Source organism: Octodon degus, unplaced genomic scaffold (genome assembly GCF_000260255.1).
Source record: "Octodon degus isolate 3935 unplaced genomic scaffold, OctDeg1.0 scaffold00069, whole genome shotgun sequence".
In the NCBI taxonomy this organism is placed as follows: Eukaryota; Metazoa; Chordata; class Mammalia; order Rodentia; family Octodontidae; genus Octodon; species Octodon degus.
In genome coordinates this window covers 7,202,994-7,227,228 of record NW_004524645.1, presented here as the reverse complement: position 1 = coordinate 7,227,228, position 24,235 = coordinate 7,202,994, and the positions used below count along the sequence as shown (strand labels likewise).

Sequence of the window (24,235 nt, the reverse complement as noted above, 5' to 3'; positions counted from 1 at the left end):
GGGGATTGAACTCAGGCCCTTGCACTTGCCAGGGAAGCGCTTATTCTACTAGGCCATCTCCCCGGCCCCCCATTTTTCTTTTTGAGATGGCATCTCACTACATTGCCTGGGCTAGCCTGGAATTCTTGGGCTCAAGTGATGCTCCTACTTGAGCCTCCTGAGTAGTCGAGACTAGGTGTGTACTATCACAGTTTATTTGAAATTATTTTTTTTGAGACAGTGTCTCACTATGTAGTTCAGGCTGGCCTCAGTCACAGTGATCCTCCTGCTTCAGCTTCTCCAAGTGTTGAGATTATAAGGCATATGCCACTGTGCGTGACAACTGACTTATCTTTAGGGTTTGCAAAATCAACTAAAGAAAACAGGTATGCAAAGCCAGCCAAATCAAACAAACAGGAAATAATTCCAAATAAGCAAATAAAGTTAGCCAACAGAATCACAAAGTGCCATATGTGCAAATATCAACAACTGAGAACTGTAAACATGGTATAAATGTAATGTCATAAAAGTCATACATGACTTTACTCAGTATTTACTGAGTGTTTTCCTTTGTGCCAGGCATACGGGTGGGTTATGTCTTGGTAGAAAAGTTCACTGTTACATCAATGCATGCCCTACTAGTCTTGACATCGTACCTCTCCATCCTGCATATAAGACAAGGAACATTTGTAGGAAATCTAATGTGAATATCAAATACTAAAGCAAATGTAATTGTCTGAAAACCCAATTCCATGCTTAACTTCATTTCTAATGTGAGGCAAAAAATATATAAATCCCAAACATAAGTTAGTTAGCTCCATTTTACAGCAGTATTTGGTTGGTAGGGAGGACAAAAGGGAGGAAGGAAGCAAGACAAATGACAATTTAGAGATAATAAAAAATGCTTACTATGTTATTTATTCCAGTTTCAGACAGGTCAAACATCACTGTAATAGGTTTACCATTTTCTCTCTTAGCATAACGTTCCAGCCAAAAAGCTATGAGCTTCTTTTTGTCCATTATTGTTTTTTGGTCTTTTATATGATATTTCACCCTGATCCAGACTTTCAGCAGAACAAAAGATAAAAATAAGAACAAGATTTAGAGCACTTTAATATTAATATACATGTATAGCCTTGCCCTTGACATGTTTCATACATTTAAAATGTTGCTTCTTTCTTTTAAATGAGAAATACCTATATTTGGGACCTTTAATAAAAAAGCTGCAGAGAGACAAACTAGTTTTCTTCCTAGGAAGTAAATACACTTCACTTTTAAGTAAGGGGAAAAAATGCAGGTGAGCAAACACAACTTGGCAATAACCTAAAAGTACTCTTCAGTGTGCTTAAAGAGAGAGCCAATGGTTCCGTCAAACACTAGAAACATTGTTTTTCTCAGAGGAAAGGCACTGACAGTTATGATGGAACCTGGGCACGTGAACAGAGCATGGCAAACCCTTGAGGTGGTTACAACTGCCATAAAATGCAATGATTGAGGACAGAAGGTGCTAAATACAGACAAGCTATGCTTGAAGAACTTTGACTGATATGCTGGGGCATCTTGATTTTCCTATTTCAAAACACCTCTTGGACAGTTGAAGGAAGAATGCACTCAAAGAAGCAGGGAATGCAACCCAGGCCACAGTATGGGAAGGGACTAAGAACCAGGGAGTGAATGGTACTTAAGCTGAGAACTGAGGAAGTAGTTCTTAGTGACAGAAAAGGAGCCAATTAGAATCTACATCAGAGGAAGAGGCAATGAATGGGCTGCAGGTTGTCAATACCCAAAGGTGGCAAGTGGTAAGATGCGGAAGGTCAAATGTGGGCCTTGCTGAATGAAGGTGGCTGAGACATAACCAAGTGGCACCAGTGGTGCACGTGGCCTGGGAACTGTGTAAGATCCCCACAGTGTTTGGGGAGGGAGCTGAAACTGCCAGTATGCCTGAGATGACCCAAGGAGATAGTATCAGCTGGAAAGTAAAAGAAGGCCAGAAATGAATGAATCCTGGGAAACATGGTTTAGGGAGAGGAGACACAAGAGCTGTGAGAGAACAGTGATAAGAAACATATACAAAGAGAACACTGTTAAATACAGCCCAGATCACAAGCTTCAGAGAAGTCAAGCAGGGTAAGCACAAAGTGTGTGTTCAGTCTGGGCCTCAAAATTCCTTGCCAAGGCCCACCCTTGGTACAAAAGAAAGCTGTATTTGGGGCAAGTGGGAAAGAAGAACAACAGTCACCTCAACAACAAAAATGAATGTTACTGTTCTTGTTATAGTCCTCTCAGAAAAAGCTAAGGGGAGAAGATTATGGGAGACACTAATCAAGTCCATATAGTGACCTTTTGTCATTTCCAAAGAGTCTCCATAAAAATGCAAAATTAAATGTGGACCTTATGTATAGTTAAATTAGAAAGAAGAGAACAACTCTACATCAAGTTATTTTGGCTTTGTAACAGGATGTGACATTTGCTCTTATCACTTACTTCATTATAACATACACAGTGTAAACAACTACTAGTATCTGACAACTGGTAAAGATGACCCTAATGATTCTTAACTGCACAAGACTTGCCATATGCTACATACAGAGATAGTTCTGGCAATTATTAATTAAACTGAGACAGATACTTACATCTAAAAATTTGAAAAGTCAGTGCATAAATTAAATATACTTACACAATTTGTTGCCTTCTTTGTCATAACCATGGAGGTAAATACCACCAACTTCTAATAACCATCTGGGAATGGAAGATTCATTAAGGTCTAAAAAGTGATAAATTGTCGTCAGAAATTGTAATTTAGGCCTCTAAAAATAAAACTCACAATGTAAAGATAATATTATACAGTAGGTCTAAAATAAAAAAAAATGTAACTTATTCAAACATCTGATGAGAACTCTGATGATGAAGGAAACACCCTAAGGACAAAACCAGTGACAGAACTAAAAAAGTTCATTTCCTTTAACATGTCAGCTATCATTTATGTGGCTACATTTCCACATTCTGCTTATGTCTCTCACAGTGATTGAACTTGTGAACTATTGTATCACTAATAGAAAATTTCAACAAAACATTGTAGGGACTCAGGATGCAGCTCAGTGGCAGAATACACGTTGAGCATACATGAGGCCCTGGATGGAAAAAAAACCCTATGTTGTTAAACAGTCACACAATCTCAGAATTAATGAGAAAAAGTACTTTGGTTTTTCTATTAGAATGGTATTTTTTTAGGGGCCAGGGAGATGGCTCAGTGGAACAAGCACTTCCCTGGTAAGCGCAAGGGCCTGAGTTCAATCCCTGGTTCTGCAAAAAAAAAAAAAAAAAAAAAGGTATTTTTACACAAAGTTTAGTATCTGATGCTAATGTATTCTACAAGACTTGGGGCAGTTGGAAAATAAGAAAACTGGAAGATCCTTTAGCAGGAGAAACAAAGGTCCTGTTCAGTCTCTGAGGAAGCTGAGGACCAATGTGGCAAGGCAGCCCACATCAAAGCTTTTATTTTATTCATTCCATGAACCTGCAAAGATTCCCTTTCTATACCCACTCCCACCATATCTCTACTCTTGGCCACTAAAACTAGCAATTCTATGTGAGAACACAAGTAGTGTTTAGCTTAAAGGTTTATTCTGGACCTTACAGTTTTTTGCTTAACAAGTTCTTCAATGTTTGTTGAAATTACTTACGAGTTTTATAAATATATATATATATATATATATTTGTTTTGTATTTTAGGGAAGGGTCTACAGGGTGTTCAGGGTCTCACTACTAGATCAGACTCCTAGTGATCAGCCTGTTTACAGCCTCCCAAGAGCTGGGATTATAGGCGTGCACCACTACGCCCAGTGTCAAATGCTGTCTCAGCAGACACTGGGGGAAGGGCCAGTAAGGCAGGCCCGGGGATAGAACCCCCGACCCCTGTGCCTGCTTGCTGCTTGCAGGCACTTTAATCCGCTGAGCTATTTGGGAGTTTTATATTTCAAATCACCTCATTTCTTAGCGATTTCTTTCCTCAAGTATTGGTTGTGTAAGTAGGAAGCCTGTGGACTATCTGCTCTAGATTTATTTGTTGACTGTTTATGTTAGGTCTTCAGAGTCACTCACTCCAGAGTCTATAATCTTCAAGGGGGAAGACTGTAAAGGAAATCCTTCTTTACAGCTAATTGAAACTGGTAGTTATGTCAGCTTATTATTAAATCTTTACACAAGGACATTCTTCATATATTTGAACATCATTATAAAACTCCGAGATTTAAAACTCCCATTTTGGGGGGATATTTCCAATCTAACAGTGGCTCTAAAAACTGAGAATTTCAAGAGAAGGCTTCAGTAAAGCTGCACAAAGCACCCTTGGGGATAAACTTGCTTTTCTGAGACTCCCATCCACTGAGCAATTCCATGGAATACTCATAAGCACAAGGAATTCGGGGATAAGGACAGATGTGGGCAGTGACTAAGAAAAAGTGTCTCCTTATTTCCACAGCCATCAGAGAAGACAATGCCTTGCTGTTGTTTAATAGTATTTAACTAAATGCACACCAAAAGACTAATGAGTGTGATTCTGCTCCCTGTTAATTTGATTTCCTTATGAATGATCCTACTTTTGTAAGATTTTTTCACAAGCTAGTTCCTTTGAAAGTATCAGATCTTTCTAAAGACTTAAGAGTCTGGCAATTTATCATGACTACTAATGCACAATTTGATACACAGGGTAGTAATATTCATGCAGGTGATATTACCCTATCAAAGTTAAATAGAACAGTTTACCATTGACAGAAAATTCTTTTCTCCACTGAAAACTCTCATCAATCATCTTCAGTGTTTCATCCACAACATTATGTCTCCAATGTAAATAACTTTCAACCCAGTTATCATCCTGTTGTAGCCTTTCAACATCACGTGGATCATATTTATCTGAATTGTCTAAGAAAAACAAAAACATCCAAATTAGATTAATTATGCAATCAAAAATAAACACTAATACCAAAGGAGATGAAAGACCGAATACAAAGCCAAGCTTCTTTTCATTTTTTGAGACACAGTCTTGGCTGGCCGTGAGCTCACTACATAGCCTAGGCTGACCTCAAACTTAAGGTAATCCTCCTGTCTTAGGCTTCTGAGTACTTGATTACAGGCATGTACCACCACCCAGTTCTAAAGCCAACTTTTCTGAGAACAAAAGAACATAATTCAGATGAAACAACACATTCATGACAGGGTCATAATTCACGTCTCACTGTAGAAGGGGTGGTACATGCATAGCTATTCCATCAGGTACTTTCTACTTCTTAAAAAATCCTTATTCTTATTCTGTATTGATAGAGGGTTTCGCTAGCTATGCAGCTTGGACTCAGTGATCCTCCTGGTTTCAGTCTCCCCAGCACTGGGAGTACAGGTGTGTGCCAGCACAGTCACGGTTCGGGGCCAGCACAGTATGCCAGCACGACATGCAGATGAGGTACTAGGGATGGAACTCAGGTCCTCGTGCTTGACAGGCAGGCACTTAGATTGATGAGCTATCTCCCTAGTCTCAGCAGGCACTTTTTAAAAAACTAATTTTATTAATAAAAAGAATGACAGAAGTGATTAGAACTGTGTGTAATACCAGTGGCACAAGTCTTTCGATGAGACAGTCACACATGTTACCAGTGATTCAAGCCAGTGAGAATGTGTTAAAGGTTTGATAAAATTTCTCAATGAGAGGAAAAAACAAAGTTATCTAAACACTGCAGGGTAGAAAAATAAAACTATAGCCTGGTGTAGAGGCACACACCTGTACTTCCAGTTGCTTAAGAGGCTGAGGCAGGAGAATCACCTGAGCTCGTAAGTTTGAGACCAGCTTGGGCAACGGGGCAAGACCTTGTATCAAAACAACACAGAAACAAACAAAGCTAATAATATGATCATAGTAAACTAGTTGGCACCATCCCCTTTAATTACAACTAACATCTGAGAATATCAATTTTGTGAACTTGAAATTCCTGTTGTAGTCAACAATATTTTTTTTTGTACAGAAATAAACTATTCTTAAAAAGTTGTTTTGGGCTAGGGAGATAGCTCAGTGGTCTAAGTGCCTGTCTGGCAAATGCAGGGACTCAGGTTCAATCCCCAGGAGTGCATACCATACCAGCCCTGAACCCTGGGTGCACCGTGCCAGCTAAAACCAGGCATGGTGGCACACACCTGTAATCCCGGCACTGAGGAGGCTGAGACAGAAGGATCACTATGAGTCTGAGCTGCATAGTGAGACCCTGCACCAATTAAATAAATAAAAAGTTGTTTTACCAAGAGCCATAAAAATTACCCATATTTGCAACATTATGACATTTTCTATTTTTAGACTGAGGCCAACATTTCCAATAATCCATTAGGATAATTATTTCCAAAACAATTCCTCATCATCTGCCAACATACTTATATTCCTTGCAACCTCCATATCAGCTACACCTCCTTACACACCAACTTCTCACTATCTTCTTGTAACTGTACTCTCCTTGTCTCTGCACAATTATCTGCACACATTCCATAACACTCCTTTCAGCTGCTTCCTCTTCCCATGAAATTTTCTCTGTATCCTCTGTGAAAAGCAATAGAACTTGAACTAAGCCTCTTTTAGGGTACTTAGCAGTTCTGATCTGGAATGAGACTACCTGGGATGCAAGCCGTAATTTTTCTAAATAGACAGTCTACACATTCTAAGAATCATCAGAAGCAACTCAAAGTAGAATTATGAATTCTTTCAGATAAATATAGTGGTCTATAAAACGGTAACTAAGGCGCCAGGGAGATGGCTCAGTAGAATAAGTGCTTCCTTGGCAAGCGCAAGGGCCTGAGTTCAATCCCTGGTTCTGAAAAAAAATAAAAATAAAAAAGGTAACTAATACAGCTGGCAACTCAAAGGTACTATGTAGAGGTGTTTTATGTGTACTTCCTAATTTTCTCACATAAGATTAAAAGGACATGCAAAAAGGGCAAGATTTAGTAAAATTCACTGACAATAGTTTTGACCTCTTGGACTTCTGAAAGTCTTACGCAACTTCTAGAGTCCCAGAATATACCAAAAACTACTTATAATATCTGACAAGTAGTTAAGTCTCAGTAAACAGCAGCCATAATAAGAAAAATAAACATCATTTTTACTATTACATAGGTAATACTACAGGGGGGATAACATATAAAAGACAGTGCTACTTACTAAAAAAAATTAAAGCCCAGTGGTTTTGGATAGCCTCTAGGGAAGTATGTCTTTGAAATGAGAAGCTTCCACCAATATTACAGTGATTAGTTTTTGCTATTAATAGATATGTTCTCACACATGAAATGCTCATTTTTAATCATTCAAGCCTAGAAAAATAGAGATGTGGGTTGAGTCTACAGTCCTCTGCTCTACCAGCTGAGCTATCAAAGGGTACACAGGCCTAGACAAACAGAAATAAAATGGATGTGGGGGGAGAAGAGAATGGAAGCATATGGTGCTTGGGAGATAGGCTGGAGGAAAGCAAAGGCAAAAGGGGGCAGAGGACAAGGGGATGGAACAGAGGCAAAGGCAAGGTAGGGAGAGAAAAAGACAGAGAAAGAAAAGAAAAACGAGGGAGGCAGAGATAGATAGAAGACGCATAAAGAAAACTGAGCCAAGGGCTGGCCAGATAGCTCAGTGGACTAAAGCACTAAAGTGCCTGCTTAGGCAGACTCAGGGACCGGGCTTAGATCCTGGGCCTGATGTGCTGGCCCCGCCCCCAGCACTGAGACCTGGATTAAGACTGGGCATGGTGGTGCATGCCTGTAATCCCAGTGCTTAGGGGGCTGGAAACAGGAGGATGAGTATGAGTCTGATCTGTGTAGTGAGACCCTGTACTAAACACATTTAAAAAAAGAAAAAAAGAAAACTGAGCTTTCAATCTAAGAAGCATGACCCAGGGGCCAGAAACAAGGCAAAAAGGGAGTAACTGTGTTTATGATATCATCTCCTGAGTCCAAACACAGCGCTCAGCCAACTGGGCTGGTAGGTGATTATTTTCAGAAAACCAATCCTATGGTGACGGCTTTCAACTGGCCTCTTCCAGTGGGCCCTGCAAGGGGTGATTAGGTCATGAGGGCTTCTCTCCTCATGGGAGGAAGGCCCTTATAAATGAAGCTTTATACACCAGAAGCTGAGGCTATAAGAATGGGAGAGTCCAGAACAATTCTCAAAAAATAAGCAACAAACAAATAAATGAACAAAGAGGCTTCACACAGTATTAGCTTGATTGCGCCTCTGCTTTGTTCTCTGTGAGGGGCTCAGCAAGGAGGGGCTCAGCAAGAAGACTCAGAGGTCAATACACTTGGTCTGAGCTTCTCAGCGTCCAGAACTCTGAGAAAACAAATCCTGCTCTTTCTAAATTAGGCAGTCTTCGGTATTTTTGTTATAGAGGCACAAAACAGACTACCATAAGTTGCTACTACAAGAAACAGCTAGAGATGTATTGCTGAAGATAGAAAAACATGACTGTATATACACACCTAGGACATCATTTTGAAAGACTCTGCCTTTACTGATTAAAGTGTAGAGCTGAGGAAGGGTTTAGTTTCCTCCATATATATTTTTTCCATAATTTTATTGAGAAACAAATACCAATGAGATAGTTTCAAACCAAACTGGTAAGACAGTTTCAATAATCAACACATTGCATAATTCTTCCTAGTGGTTAATTGCTGTACAAGATGTGGACTTGATATACTATTTACAAACACCATTAGAACAAATCCCTCTATTCATTAAGAGAATGTAACTACATATCTATCCTAACCACTTTGAATACACAGATACAAAATGGACATTCATCTGTATACCCTTTTTTTGTTAAGTTCCATCATTTAAATATTATAGGTGTGTAAACTCAGCAAAATATTCTAAGAGTTCAGTAGTCCATAATAGTATTATGTCTTCCACTTCACTGGCGATGTCAGAAATTGTTGACCTGAGTCCCCTACAGCTCAACATAACAGCATGGCTTTACTTCTTATACTTCGTTTTTATACTTTTCTGCTGGATAGATGTGTGTGTGTGTGTGTGTGTGTGTGTGTACACACACACACGTTTATAGTCTCATACTTTGCCCTTATTACTTTCCTCTTTCTGTAGACTAGTAAAAACATCACAAACTAACAACAAACTATGAGCACACCTCTCCTTCACTGACCTCTTTCATTTTAAATGTTTATTCTCATACAAGTTTTTGGGTATAAAACTAGCCTTATATTTATGTATACATACCAGCATCTAATAAATCCTCATGTCTATAATTTGGCAGAGGAAAAACTGAAGATACATGGCATTGGCAACTGATCTCTATGAACAAACAGAACTAAGTGTTCTAAGTTAAATATTATTTCTCTACTTCAGCTTTTCATCTCTGTTCTATACATACACTTAAAAATAGAAAGAAACTGTGGCCAGGTTTGGTGGCCCATGCTTATAATTGGAGCACTCCAATGGCTGAGGTTAGGAGGGTTCTCGGTAGTTCAAGGCCAGCCTGGGCTACAAAGTGAATTTAAGGCCAGCCTGAATTGCATAGCAAAACCCTATCTCAGGAAAAGTGCTACAAAATACAAGAGACTGTAAATCTTACTTGTAAAACAAAGTGTTATCATCAACAGGTCTGATATTTTGCTTTAAAGTTCACAAATGTGAAAAATTTCTAACCCACACTTTGGATATGGGTTAAAGTGATGGAATCAGAAGCCTCACACTACTACATACTGGGCAGAACGAGCAAGTCTCTCTGGGACTTATTTTCTTCTCTGTAAAATGAAGATAAGAATTGCATGCCTATAGTCTTTGGAAGATCAAGAGTACTGAAAAAAATTGAAACACTGTATCAATGAATTTCTACTAACATAAAGTAGAAAATTAACCATGAAAGAAAAGACTAAATTCAAGTATACATATATATCCCTGGGGAATGGTGTTTTCCATTCTTGGTGGAAAAATACCCTGCAGTGGACTGGGTGAGACTGTTGTTATCTCCTCTCCAAACTCTAGTTCAGAGTCTTTAGAAAGTCACTTCCCCATCTACCCTAACCCCCCACTAGAGTAGGTATGCATGATATCTTTGTTACTTAATTATTAGCCTCCTATAGGTTTGTCCAAAGTCGCCCTTGAGTTCCTGAAAAGTTAAAAAGTTACAGAACAGAAAATGTTATTGAATACCTATGTGGTTAAGACCCAGAACTAACAAACAATAACTTTACTGGTTTCAGATTTTTTAAAATAAAAGGGTAAGAATGTTACAAATGAAATTTCCCTTAATCTTTCCATAAAAGCCTTACATTTCTTTAGTGGTATTATTAGGCAATCTGTAGATTTTCCTGTTGCTCTCATAAGCCCATGATATAACAGCTAAAGCTTCAACTGTATCTTGTATTTTCCTTGTTATTTCTTTGGGACAGTCATGCTATGTAGGTCAGGCTGGCCTCCTGAGTGTTGGGATTATAGACATGCAATGCAACACCTGGCTTATTTGTCACACTGATAAATAAATTATTTGATATAATTGACAAGCTATAGAAATAATGCTACTTAGTACCATCCTTTTCCTGACTTTATGAGAATTTAAAGTTTCATGACTCTTGCTACATGGTTTTAAGACATATACTTAGCTTTTGTAGTTTTGTAATTTCCAATGTGGTAGCTTCATGAAACCACAGACTATTTAGAAGAAGTAAACACTGTAAATGCTGGGAAATTATTAATCTACAGGCTATTAGAGAGACTAACCTATTCACATCTTCACTACCATTTGTTGTTTTTGTGTGTTTTTTTTTTTTTTTTTTCAGAACGGGGATTGAACTTAGGCCCTTGCACTTGCCAGGCAAGCGCTTATTCTACTAAGCCATCTCCCCAGCACCATGTATATGTGTTCTTAATGATAGCCAAGTCTCATTGGGGTAAGATAACATCCCAGAGTTGCTTTTATTTAAATTTACCTAATGGCTAAGGATAATGGCTTTTTATGAACTTACTAGCCATCTGTACTTGCTTTTTTTGAGAAGTGTCTATTTAGTTTGTCCATTTTTTGATTGGCTTATCTTTTTTCAGTTCTTTTCTTTTAAAGGCTTTCTCCCTTGAGGCTTTTTCCTCAGTTAGGAAGGCTAATTTATAACCCAACAGATGCCAGCCCAAAATGGAACGAGGTTCTGCAGATACAAAGATAAATAAATCCTGAGCTGGTACTGTGGATGGTACCCTTTACCTACAAGGGTTATTTCCATTAACTGCTGATACACCTGTCCATGAAGTTTTCCTTTTTTGCAGTTAGGATATTAAGTTTCATGGTTCTGTAATCATTTTCCTCCTTTAGACCCATAAAATCAAGGTATTCTACAAAATGTATTTCTTCCTTTAAGAAACAAATCTGAAATGAAACAAAATAACAAAGAAAAACTAAGGGAAAAAAAAGACAATTTCAAAACTCAGTATTAAGATCTGATGCTCAAGTAGGAATGGTAAATAAAAATACTAGTAAACATATGTTAAGCAAACAAATGTTGACACATAAAGCAACAATAATAAATTGAGGGATTTGGTAAATTTGGGAAATCACATTAGAGCTAAATGATGAACACATTTTCCAGAGAATAGAAAACAAACACTTGTAGGCTCACACAATCCTGACTGATGTCAATATTTGACCAAAAAAAAACAGAAAATTACAGAGCAATTCAAGGATATTGATGTAAGATTTTTGGACAAACTATTAGCAAATTAAACCTAGAAATTTATTTTATAAGCCTGAGAAACATAATCTATCATGTTAACAGATTAAAGGACAAAGTCCAAATGAAATTTTATTAGCTATAATAAATGTGTGTAACACATAAAGCATTTGGGGGGCTGGTCAAATAGCTCAGCTGATTAAAGTGCCTGCAAGCAGGTGCAGGGGCTGGGGTTCAATCCGTGCCGGCCCCACCCCCGGGGCATGCTGAGATGGCAATTGAGACTGGGCGTGGTGGTGTGTACAGGTAGTCCCAGTTTTTGGGAGGCTGTAAACAGGCAGATCATTATGAGTCCAATCTAGTAGTGAGACCCTGAACGCCCTATAGACCTTTTCCTAAAATACCAAAAAAAAAATTTAGGAAAATTCAATCATCGGTCTTGAAGACAACAAATCAAAAAACCCCCAAACTACCAAACCAAGTATACAAGAAACAGTATGTACTGGTATATGCATGCAACCCCAGCACTCTAGGAGGTTGAGGCAGGTAGACAACAAGTTTTAAATCTAGCCAGGTCTAGTTTTAAATCTAGCCAGCAAGACCTTATATCAAAATAAAAAGGACATGGGTGTATCTGCGTGTGAAGGCTCTAGATTCAATCTCCAACAAACAACAACATAAGAGAAAGAAACTGCCTCATTTCAATAAATAACATTTACAAAGATCATTCATAACAGTGATGTATTCAGAGTTATCTTTTGCAATCAGAAATCAGACAAGTAGGCTTTTAACTCCCTCTATTCAAGTGTTCTAAAGACTCCAACTATTGTAGTAAAGGAAAAGTACTGAAAGATGTAACAATTGAAAGCTACATAGAAAACTGCCAGTATTTGAAAGTGACATTATTTTCTACATAAAAATCACAAATTAACCTAAAGATAAATTATCAAAATTAGTAACAGTAAGGTTTAAAAATTCAAAATAAATGTCAGAAAGTTAAATGTATTTTTCATGAACCAGCAACCAGCATTTAGAAAATTTTAAGATATATCACTTAAGTAGCAACAGCAATAATAAAATATGTACAGCACCTATAAATAAATATAACCAAAGATGGGTTAACCATTATAAAGGAAAGTATAAATCTTCCAATAAGAATACTTTAGCAGGTAGATACATACTTTAGGTGTATTCTTCTGGCAATCATCTTCTGATTTAACAGTTTCACTAAAAATCTCAAAGAAAGCTGTTTGAAATTGGCAGAAACAAGGTAATCCAATTTTAAAACTTATATGGATGAACAATAGGCTATATATATATGTGTGTGTGTGTATATATATATATATATATATATATATGAAAAATGTTCAACTCCACTGGCATTCAAAGAGATGCAAATTAAAACCATAATATCCCCGTCACAAGGGCACAAAGTAATAAAAGTATGAAATTATAGAGTGTGGAAAAGCAAGGACATGCAAATACATGATTAAAATGAAAATTGGCATAATGTTATTGGGAAAGAGTCTGTCATTACGTAGTAAAATTAGGAAATGTGCTTATAATATGACCTCCCACTTCACTTTTGGATACAAACTCTTGAGCAGCATTTGTCAAACTTCTTTTTTTTTTTGCTCCAAATGCCTTCAGGGCAGGTTTGGCTGGCTTGAGTTGTGGGGATTGAACCACAGCAACCTGAGCCTGACTGCTTTGTTGAAGCAGCCACTTAAAGAACTGAGCTAAGGGGCAGGCCCCCTGTCAAACTTCTTAGTTCAGGACCTCTTTTACATTCTGAAAAATAACTGATAATTTCTTATGAGCTTTTTATTTATATAAATTAATCACCAGTTACTGTATTAAGTACTAAAATTAAAAATATAAACATGAGAAAATGGGAACACATTCTATCAGACATTAGCAAATGGACATGATCATATATCATGTAGTCTGTAGAAAGTCACACTACTACAGCTGTCAGACAAAAAGAGTGAAAAAGGAAAATGATATTTTAGTATTACTGTCATTATTATCTTGTAGTGCTACATAAGCATTATACCACCATGCCATAACCTCAGCCTATGTTTCAGTATTATCATAAAAGTATTTTGACCTCTTAAACTTCTTGACTAGGCTTTTTTTTAATTTTTTAGACAGGGTCTTGCTATGCAGTTCGGGCTGGCCTTGTGCTCACTTTCACAGACCCCAGACTGGTCTCTAACTCGCAGTGATCCTCCTCTCTCAATTTCCCAAGTGCTGGGATTACAGGCATGTGCCACCACACCCTATACCTCCAATTTCTTGAAATTGTCTCAAGAAACCCCAGTTCCTGGACCAACTTTGCAAACAACTGCCCTAGAGAGATTCTGGCATGTGTGCATCACTCACACATAGGAAATGTTAATATAGCAGCACTTATATAATATAAAGCCTAGAAACAACCTTAAATCCATCATTTGGCATATCCATTCTACGAACTACTACACACAGTATTTAATTACTGTAATGAAAAATATGTTCAGCTTTTTCTAAAGTTCCAAAAGAGGCAAAATCTAATAAATTGCTGGTGAGGAATACTTGAAAAGTAATAAAAGTATTGGGAAAAAAAGAGAATAACATTTAATGCAGGAAACGGAACAGTTTGTGGAATGGCAGGGATTTGGGTATACAGGTTCCACTCTTTGGCTGAGTATTAAGTATGTGGTTATTTTTTTTCAAGTTTTGTAATTCTGTATTAAAAATTAAAATGAAAACAAAAGAAAAACAAGAGTTGAGAGAAAATTACTCAATAGCAGTAAAAGAAACCAAGAAACAATGGATAATTTTGAAGATATTAAAGAATTGCAAAATTAAGTAAAAATGTTTTACAAAAAAGTCTATGCCAATATTAAAGGCCATACTAATGAGAAAAAATTCTGTTTTGTGTTTTAAGGAAGGGTCTACAGGGTGTTCAGAGTCTCACTACTAGATCGGACTTGTAGTGATTCTGTTTACAACCTCCCAAAGGGCTGGGATCATAGGCGCGTGCCACCCTGCCCAGTCTCAATTGCTGTCTCAGTGCACCCAGTGGGCGGGGCCAGCACAGCAGGCCCAGGGATCCAACACCAACCTCTGCGCCTTCTTTCAGGTGCTTTAATGCACTGAGCTATTTGGCCAGCCCGAGAAAAAATTTTTAAGAGTAAAAATACATGTAACATTAGAAAAGAGGTTCATTCTTACTAACAATCAAATATAAACTAAAAAAGTCATCAGATAAGAAGTGAGGGTGAAGGGGGCCAGGGATATAGCTCAGTAGCATAAGTGCCTGCCTAGCAAGCACAAGGTCCCAAAGTTTGATCCCTGGTATTGAAAAAAAAAGAGAGAGAGAGAGAGAGAAGTGATAGTGTGGCATGATGGGTGTGTGCTTTCAATCTCAGCATTCTGGGAAGATAAGGCAGGAGGAAAACAAGTTGGAGGCCAATCTGGGCAACAAACTGAGACCCTGTCTCAAAATATAAAAATAAAAGGGCTGAGTATGCAGCTCAGTGATAGAACACTTGTCTAGCAAGTGTGATGCCCTATTTTCTGTCCATAATACCCACCTCCAAAACACACATGCACACATACAATTTCCCTGCTTTATAACTATGGGAAAATAAGGTCAATTAAAAATGTACTGGGCCTTGGGCCGAGGAGATGGCTCAGTGGAATAAGCGCTTGCCTGGCAAGCACAAAAGCCTGAGTTCAATTCCCGGTTCCACAAAAAAAAAAAAAATGTACTGGGCCAGGGAGAGAGCTCTTGCCTGACAAACACAAGGTCCTGAGTTCAATGCCTGGTAGTGCAAAACAAATAAATAAATAAAATCAAAATGTACTACACAAAACTACATATGCATTGTAAACATGTAGTACAAAAGGTTAGAACAAGTCAGCAGAGCTATCTCTGGATGGAAGCTGATACAGGCCTCTTCAGACTATAAACTGGTTCAGCTGATTAGTCCTTGGCCTGAGGCAAGACAGTGTATCAAGGTGAGAGATTGTGGTGGAGCAAAAACTCTTCATTTCATGGTTAGGGAGCTATAGAGAATAAACTGAAAGGAACAGGGTCCCAAAGTCCCTCTCAAGGACCTATCCCCTGGTAACCAAATACCTTCTACTGGGTCCTACCTCCTAAAGGGTCCACAATCTTGCAAAAGCAGCACCTTGTGGTCAAAGCTTTTACTACACAAACCTTTGGAAGGACATGAAAGATCCAAACTATTCTGAGATTATGAAGCATGGTAGTACATGTCTGCGATTTGTGCACTGTGGAAGGCTGAGGCAGGAAGATCACAAATTGAAGCTGAGCCTGAGCAGCTTAGTGAGAATGTCTTAAAATGGAAAATAAAAAGGGCTGAGGATATAGCTCAATGCAAAGGCACTGGGTTCAATCCTCCAGTACAACAGAATGGGGAAAAAGGATCCAAATTCTAATACCACCTTCTCTTAGAAGTTCCTTTTCTTTGCTAAGGCAACTACCAATCAGTAGCTATTTCTTTCTTGGACTCCTAAGAAAATATTTTAGCACTCTTACTACTCAATATATTTTGCTATACACTTGATAATTATCTCTGTTTTAATACCTCTACTGGATTGCAGTTGTTTGGGACTGTATTTTTATTTTTATTTTTTGGCAGAACTGGGGATTGAACTCAGGCCCTTGTGCTTGCCAGGGAAGCACTTATTCCACCGAGCCATCTCCCCAGCCCCTAAATTGCAGTTGTTTGGGAAGGTGCTCTATCCTTCAGTTTGTTCTCTAATACAGACACTGCTTCCCAGAAATAAGCATATAAGGAACACTTGAGGAACTGAATAAATTATTGTCAGAAGAGATTAGTCTCCTGTCTTCCGCATAAGTAGAAAGAACAAAAATATTCCTCATTTTTGACTCAGCAAAGAACTTATTGTAACAATAAGGAAAAAAAAGTAGCAATTATGGATTTCTATTTTATGTTTTATGTCAGTTATAGAAATCTAGTCATAATCAATAACTTTTATGGGTACAAAAATATTCTTGAAATTCCTAAAATTCTACCTCCAAAAGAACTATGGAGACTCGTTAGTGCTTGAAGTAATATACCTGCAGATGATAATTTGTTTTTGTTTGTTTTGCAGCACTTGGTATAATACTCAGGGTCTCAAAATGCAAGGCAAATTCTTTGCCACTGACGTGTACTTCCAGCATGAATATTTTCGTTTAGGAAAAAAACATCATATTTGCTCAAGTCGGCCTTAAGCCTCTCATGAAGCAAAATACTGTTAATGACTACAGAAACAGTAAAAGAGGAAGAAAAAAGTGGATGTTCTAAAAAGTGACCTTAAAAAGGAGAACACATAAAAATTAAATATTTTTTTTTCATTTCCCAACTCTGACTTTTTCAGATGCTATATTTTAGGAAACAACTGAAACTTTTAAGGTGAGACTATCTTTATTTCCTTTCCCATGAAAGTCTTTAATATTTTCAATTGCTAGCTGGTAACCCAAATACACACGTTACAAGTACCTGTGTGTGTATTTTAGGACAAAATCCTCTATACTCAATGCCATGCAGTGCTTTACTTTGAAATGATTATCTTTATGAGATATATTGTGAGCACTGTTCTTGCCAGATTTTGGTGGGAAAGGGGAGTTGGTTGGGCCAATTTTTAATTCAGAATTGGTCTTTCTTCCAATGCACATACTTAACCACTGCTATAGTCATTGACTATGTACTGTGAACTATGCAAGGTGTTCAGAGTTAAGATTCACAAGGCCTTTGGCCTCAATTTCTACAAGTTGCTACAGAACTCAAACATAATCTATTAGAGGAAATGAACAAATGACCAAGACAATTACAGATTATGGTAAGAACTGTTGAGAAAACAAATGGTACAGGGAAACTATTTAATAATCAGTGGAAACTTCTTAGATACACGTAAACCTTGAAATGAAAAGAACTCAGACATGTGCATTAACTGGGGAAGAACCTTCCAGGTAGAGTGAGAACGTGGAAAGTTCCCAAGGTGGAAACAGATTCATTTTGTTTGAAGAACACAAATGAAGTAGTGTAGTCATGTTTTTCAAACTGTGAATCATGTTTTAGATTTTAATGTTAATTGTATCGGTTACTGCACTTTTAAAAAGTCAAATAGAAGAAACACTAGTCGCATGTTTTCCGAATGAGTATTCTTATTTCTTTTTGGTGGTGGTGGTGGGGTAGCTGGGGATTGAACCCAGGGCTATCACACTGAGTTATATCCCTAGCTCCTTTTTATTTGTGAGGAGGGTCTCAGTAAGTCAGTAGGTTGTCCAGGCTGTGATGGAATTTGTAATGCTCCTACCCCAGCCTCCCACAGTGCTAGGATTACAGGTGGAGCTCACCGTGTCTGGTTATAAGTGTATCTTTAACTATTATTTTAATTACATGAACATATGCATGCGTGTACGGACTAGGTTGCACTGTATGTTTGTAAATGAAGAAGGGAGTTAAATCTGTACTAGTAAAGAAGAATGCTAATAGCTGAGGCTGCAAAGATAAGCACAATCCAAATCATGTATGGCTATCATGAAAAACGGGTTTTATTCCAAATGGAGTAGGTAGACACAGAAGGGTTGCAGGCTGGAGAGTGACACAATATAATTTGACTTCATGGCATTACCAAAAGATTATTCCAGTGAAATTCAGAAGCTCTCAGCACTGATTGGCCTGGATAAGCCACTAAAACCAGGATTTTTGAGCAAATTACTCTCTCTATACCATACTTCTTTCGTTTAAAAACAAGAAGGTTGAACCAAGATGACTTTTAAGATCTATTGCTTTACCTCTGCTTCCTCCTTTGGGTGTAAAGTAATTATTGTGTTGCTGGTTCAGTATGTGTAGTTTTCAGTTACTTCTAAAATACTAAAAGCCATGCAGCTGTGAGTTACGTTTCTATAGAAAAGCAATTTTGGATTTTTCTTTTCACTGGTATCAGGTATGTCAATAGAAATGACATACACTTTTACTCTCTGGACTAAAAGTGAATCAAGTGCTTTTGCAACTCTCTGTTACAAAGTTTATAGAGTGTGAAGAAAACTGGTAAGAAGGTGTGAAAAGATTTACTGACCAGGTTATTTGGAACAGATTTCCTTATTTGTTCTAGATCATCAAATGATGTACAAGACAGTTTAAAATTGCAGGAAACTAGCTGAACACTTAAGTCAAGATATGGAAGCTCAACTCCTTTTACAGAAACCAAAGCGATGACTGACACAAAGTATTCATTAAAAATTTACTATTGTTTAAGCCTGTACTAGGTAATTTCATATGGTTTTTCTTAGTTAATCTTCCTAACTCAATGCACATTTCAGAGGTATGGAAATGGGGTGAGAATAAACAAGCTATTTAGTGGCAAAGTCAGGATTAGTATCAATCTTGAGGTAGTCAACACAGACACTTTAAAACTCTGTATTTATAATAACTTGCCCTGTATGTTTTTTACAAATTACTGTGTAAGTATTAAGTTATCAAGTACATGACCACTCAGGCACCTGAGTCATCTGATGTGTTCAACCAATAAGTTAACTGGACTCACAGCTTCTTTACTAGGTATAGTGGGAGATGAGAAGAATAAAATTTGCTCTAGCAGGAGAGATCTTTAATTGTGGATAGAATGCTGGGGTGTGTGAAGTGGGGTTTGGAATGTCAAAGGAAGTAGCATAATCAAGTAAGTACATGTCAGTAGTATTATGGCAATTTCTAGGCTTACTTTCTTGACTATTGCTGGGTGAAAGGTCAGCAGAACCTCAGACTGTTTGGTGAGCCTCACAAGTGTCTTGCAAGTTCCATAAAGGAAAGATGCTACAAAGCCACCTACTTCCAACTTGGGTTAACCCTTTAAAGGCAGCATTGGACACACCACCTGCCCAGCTGGAAAAGCAAACACAGCATTTTATGGAAAGCAAAACCTTTGAAACACACAGTACTGGAAGAGATGAAAGAGCCTCTGAAACACCCTAGAGAGGCATTGCCCAACACCCTAGTAAAGTTGGGGACGCGCACTGAACATCTTCCTCCACCTAGAGAACGTGGTGCTTACCTGACACAAACTCAGCTTCGAACCTCCGTCGGATCTCACAGATGAGCTTGGTTTTATTCTGAGTGTGATTCTGGAAGGAGATACAACAGGACATTAGATACTTCTCCCACCACTCCGGTTACCCTCAGCCCAGCCCACTCGTGCCTGTGGACACTGTCCCTAGTTCGGAGGCGGCCTCCGAGACCAAGGGGCCAGTACTGGTGCCATCGCTTTCTCACCTCGGCCATGACCGCGGTCTTTGGAGTGATTACTGTAGGTGTAGCGTTCAACCCCTCCGCCGCCGCCGCTGCCGCCAGAGTATCTCATCACCACCAAGCCAGTCCCGCCCAGAGGTAGTCCGGGGAGGGTGAAAGGGAGAGGCGGTGTCGCGTGACACCGGAAGGTAACCGGAAGTGCTGCAGCAGCGCTCAATCCGCTGTGGCCGTCAGGTAATAGAGGCGGGACTAAACGTTCAGTCTGGGTCCCATTGGTTTCTCCTTTGGGGCCCTCCTCTCGACGGCCACGCACTGCGGTCCCGCCCCCGTGAGCCGCGTGATCCCAGGCACTTTGCCTCAGAGTTCCGCCCTCGAATTTTGGGTTTGCCATTCACTTTTGCAATAATCCTTGGAGGTCCTGCCTCTTCAGCCTCCCTGGGCAACCGTCTCCAAGCAGTCGGGCTCCACTTCCTCAGTGTTCTTGCAGCCACAGGGCGGGGCCTCCCAGAATGCAGCGCGCTGGCGGGAGTTTTGGAATGAATGGACGCTTCCTCTGCGTAAGACTTCCCAGAGTGGAGGCTTTGCTGAGGTAGGGCAGCGTCTGCACGCAGGACCATCCCTGGAGAACTTAACCCTTTGCTCCTTATTTCCGGGAGAGCGGGAAGGAAACATGTATCCTGGGGCCAAGGTTTGTCCTTCTTTGGGTTTTGATTGCTTGCTATACTCGGGGATTATTGCTCTTGCAATTTTGTTCCTGACTTCACCGTTCTTCACATTTGGAGTCTGAAATGGTTGAAGGGAAGGTATCTTTGAAGTATTTAGGGCTCAATGTTACATAAAGTTAGAATGAAAAATGTACAACATCTTTAATATAGTTGTCAACAAGGGGTGCCTTTTCTGCCATCCGGAGACTTTCAGCAGTCTCTATGGGCCAGTTGACACTACTGGGGAAGCGGGTATTACTGCTTGCTAATGGTTAGGAACCGGTAATACTGCCTGACGCTCTGCCCATGTACACCATAACCCACAGTGGTTGACTAGTGCAAAATGTCGCCGCGAGTGCCACAGTTAAAGTACTGAACAATTTTAGGTTTGTTGGTTTAAAAATAATTGAAAGGAAATCGTTACATATACAATATTACTTTCCTTGAATGTTAAAGGATACTGAACACTACAAAGAAATTTTAAGAGGCTTCCATGTGTTCATCATCCGTACCATTTTATGGGGAAAATTGAAAACATGCTCATAACATTGTTACATCGTTTAAAAATTGTTTTAATACATTCTTTAAAAGTATTTCAACTGTAACTAATCTCCTTCTGACTCCACTTCCCTACCCTGATATTCATCACCTTGTGCAGTATCAACATTCATTCAAACTTTGGCCTAAAATATTTATTTATCCTGCCTGTCTTCTCACCTTCCACCATTCCCTCTTTCCCTCCCCCCTTCCTGCCTTCCCTACTTTCCTCCACTTCCAGACTGCTTGGATTTGAATTTTAGCTCTGATATTTAATATGTAGGCCTCTGACAAAATTCTGAAATACTCTGCCTCAGTGACATTTTCTTAAAAGAGGATAGTAATAATATCCTTGTTGTAAAGAGATTTTCAAAATCTCACTATGATGATATACTGTACATAGATCTAATACATTCCTTTTAACTACTGTATGACATTTCAACTATATTCAGTCTTCTACTGGTGATCGTTGAAGTTTTTCCTTTTTTATATCCATTATTTGCAATAGTATAGGGAACATTGTAGAACAATATCCTCGTGCATATATGGAATGAGTTCCTTGAATTCTGTCTCAAAATGAAATTGCTGGATATGTGCACTTCAATTTAAACATCAAATTGCCTTACTAAAACATTAGTCCTATTTATTAGGTACTCATAATTGTCTCCTAATTGTTAGCTTTGTATCCAATTTCATCTCATTCATATGTTCATCACTGTTCCCAGGCTCTTTATAGGGCAGCAATGTAATTTTGTGATTTCTGTTTTTGTAATCTTTCAATGAATTATCATTGCTTATCAGAGAAAATGAGAAGTCCCTCAGAAGACATAGAAAATCTTCTTAATCGCCCATAATTCTCTAATTTATTAAATCCTTATTCACCCACATTCACTGACATTTCAGCTATATGTAGATAATGCTGGGAAGGAAGGAAAGGTGAAATTGATTATAGGTAGGCCCTCAAGAAATGCCTTTCATTTAAGTTGAGAGATCAAGTTTTAACAGTGGACCTATTTTGTAGTGAAGTTGATGTACTTGGGTTAACAATTTCTTATATGTTGGAGAAAGGAAGTAGATCAGCATTACATTCACATAATTGTATTTAATGCTAGGTACAATTTTTAGTTGGGTGTCTTAGTTTTTCCTTTTTTTTTTTCCAGTATACTATCTCTTGGTCACTATGTGGCTTCTTACAGATATTTTTGTATTTCAAATACAGATATAGTGCTCTTCTAGAAGCTTTCTGAGCCTCCCTGTGCCAGTCAGTGTTAACTGTCAATATGACTGGATTAAAATACTCCTGAAGTCTGATGTTCATAGAAGAATGTACTCCTAGGAGGTGGGGCTCAGTTGGAGGAGGTAGGTCATGGGGGCTTGCCTTTTCAGGGCATGTTTCTTTCTGGTGCTCTTTCTCTGTTCTCTGCTTTCATGCTACCTTGAGGTGATCAGGTTTCTTTTGCCATTACCTTCGGCCTTGAGCTTTCTGCCTTGGAGCCAGTTAGCCACGGATTGAAACCTCTGAAACTGTGAGGCAAAATAAACCTGTCCTTCTTTAAGTTGCAGGTGTCAAGACATTTTGTCCCAGCAGTGTGAAAGCTGATCAGTACACAGAAGGATAGTTTAAAGAGTTGGAAAATTTATAGTGTCACAGTGGATTTATAAACATTTGAAGGGAATACCATGTTTATTTAAGGGGAACACAAGTAGAGAAGAGTGGATGAGGATAATAATTTATTGCTAACCTACTATATTTATATTAGCTTAGGTTACAGTCATTCTTCAGTATTTGTGGGGCATTAGTTCCAGGATCAGGCACAGGTACTAAAAGTATGAAAGTTTGAGTGCTGTTACGGTTTGTGTCTAGTTGTCCCCCCAAAGCCTCATGCAGTCATGGGGTGAGGACTTCTCGAGTTTGTGTTAACTCATGATCCACTGGGATTATGTGTGATCCAAGGCTGGGATTATGGGTCTTAGTACTGCTGGGATTACCCATAGGTGGGTAAATACTGGGAAGTACCCATAGGTGTGAGTACTTGCCCTACCCTGGGGCAGGTAATTTGCATTACAATGTAAGGTGGGAAGAGAAGCTAGCTGCTTGAGCTGCTGTTACTCCCTCCCTTGCACTCTTGCTCTTTGCCACCACCATGAAAGTTTGCTTTCTGCTATGTGCTGCTCTGCATTGGACTCAGCTGAATATGGACTGAAACCTCCAGTAACTGTGAGCTAAATAAACCTTTCCTTCCTTCATTTTGAGTGTCGGGTATTTGTCCCAGCAACGAGAGAAGAGTAACTAAGACAAGTGCCTTATATAAAATGATGTAATATTTGCATATAGCTTACACATATTTTCCCATGTACTTTAAATTCTTCCTGAATTACTTAAAATTCCTAATACAGTGTAAATGACATGTCGATAATTGTTATGCCATATTTCTTAGGGAATAATGACAAGGAAAATGTACATATTTAGAACAGATGCAATTTTTAAGAAATATTTTCAGTCAGCTGTTAATTGCCTCCCTGGATGCAGAACCTTTGGATATGGAGGGCTGACTATATGTATATGCAAACAGGATACCGTTTTATATGAAGTACTAGAGCTCCTGAGGGTCTTAGTAACTGTTGGATATCCTAGGAACTAATTCCCCATGGATACTGGCATACAACTGTGTTCCAAACTTTAGCAATATAAAACAACACTCATTTATTATCACACTATTTCTGAGTGTCATAAATTTGTGAGCAGTTTAGTTGGGTGGTTCTGATTTCAGATCTCTCCATGGGGCTGCAGGATCTGATCCTAAGAAGGTTCACCCATAGAGCTTTCACAGGACTCAGTACTTTGCTGATTTTTGGTATGAGGCCACAGTTTCTTGTCCAAGTATTCACTACCATGGAGCTGCCTGAGTGTCTTAGAAGTATGTTAAATTGCTTGCAGCAGTCCCAGTAATCTAAAAATAGAGGTGAAAAACAATAATAATAAAATAAAGAGGTGAAATTGAAATCCTTGCTGTAAAACAAGGACTACATTAGCTTGAATTTGTAGCTTAGGGTTCA

General features: G+C 38.6%; 1 protein-coding gene across 2 annotated transcripts in view; it reads right to left on the bottom strand.

Annotated features, from left to right (window-relative positions):
* The window catches only part of Mospd2 (motile sperm domain containing 2), a 49,162-nt gene extending 29,082 nt beyond the window's left edge, over positions 1-20,080 (bottom strand). For both annotated transcript variants that reach the window (XM_023719586.1, XM_004635103.3), the window contains exons 1-5: positions 19,962-20,080; positions 19,744-19,813; positions 4,744-4,899; positions 2,657-2,743; positions 889-1,043 (exon numbers count right to left, since the gene is read on the bottom strand). In XM_023719586.1, the coding sequence (XP_023575354.1) occupies positions 889-1,043; positions 2,657-2,743; positions 4,744-4,899; positions 19,744-19,813; positions 19,962-19,970 (477 nt within the window). In that variant the 5' untranslated portion in view covers positions 19,971-20,080. The remainder of the gene's footprint in view (positions 1-888; positions 1,044-2,656; positions 2,744-4,743; positions 4,900-19,743; positions 19,814-19,961) is intronic.
* Positions 20,081-24,235: the final 4,155 nt, after the last annotated feature.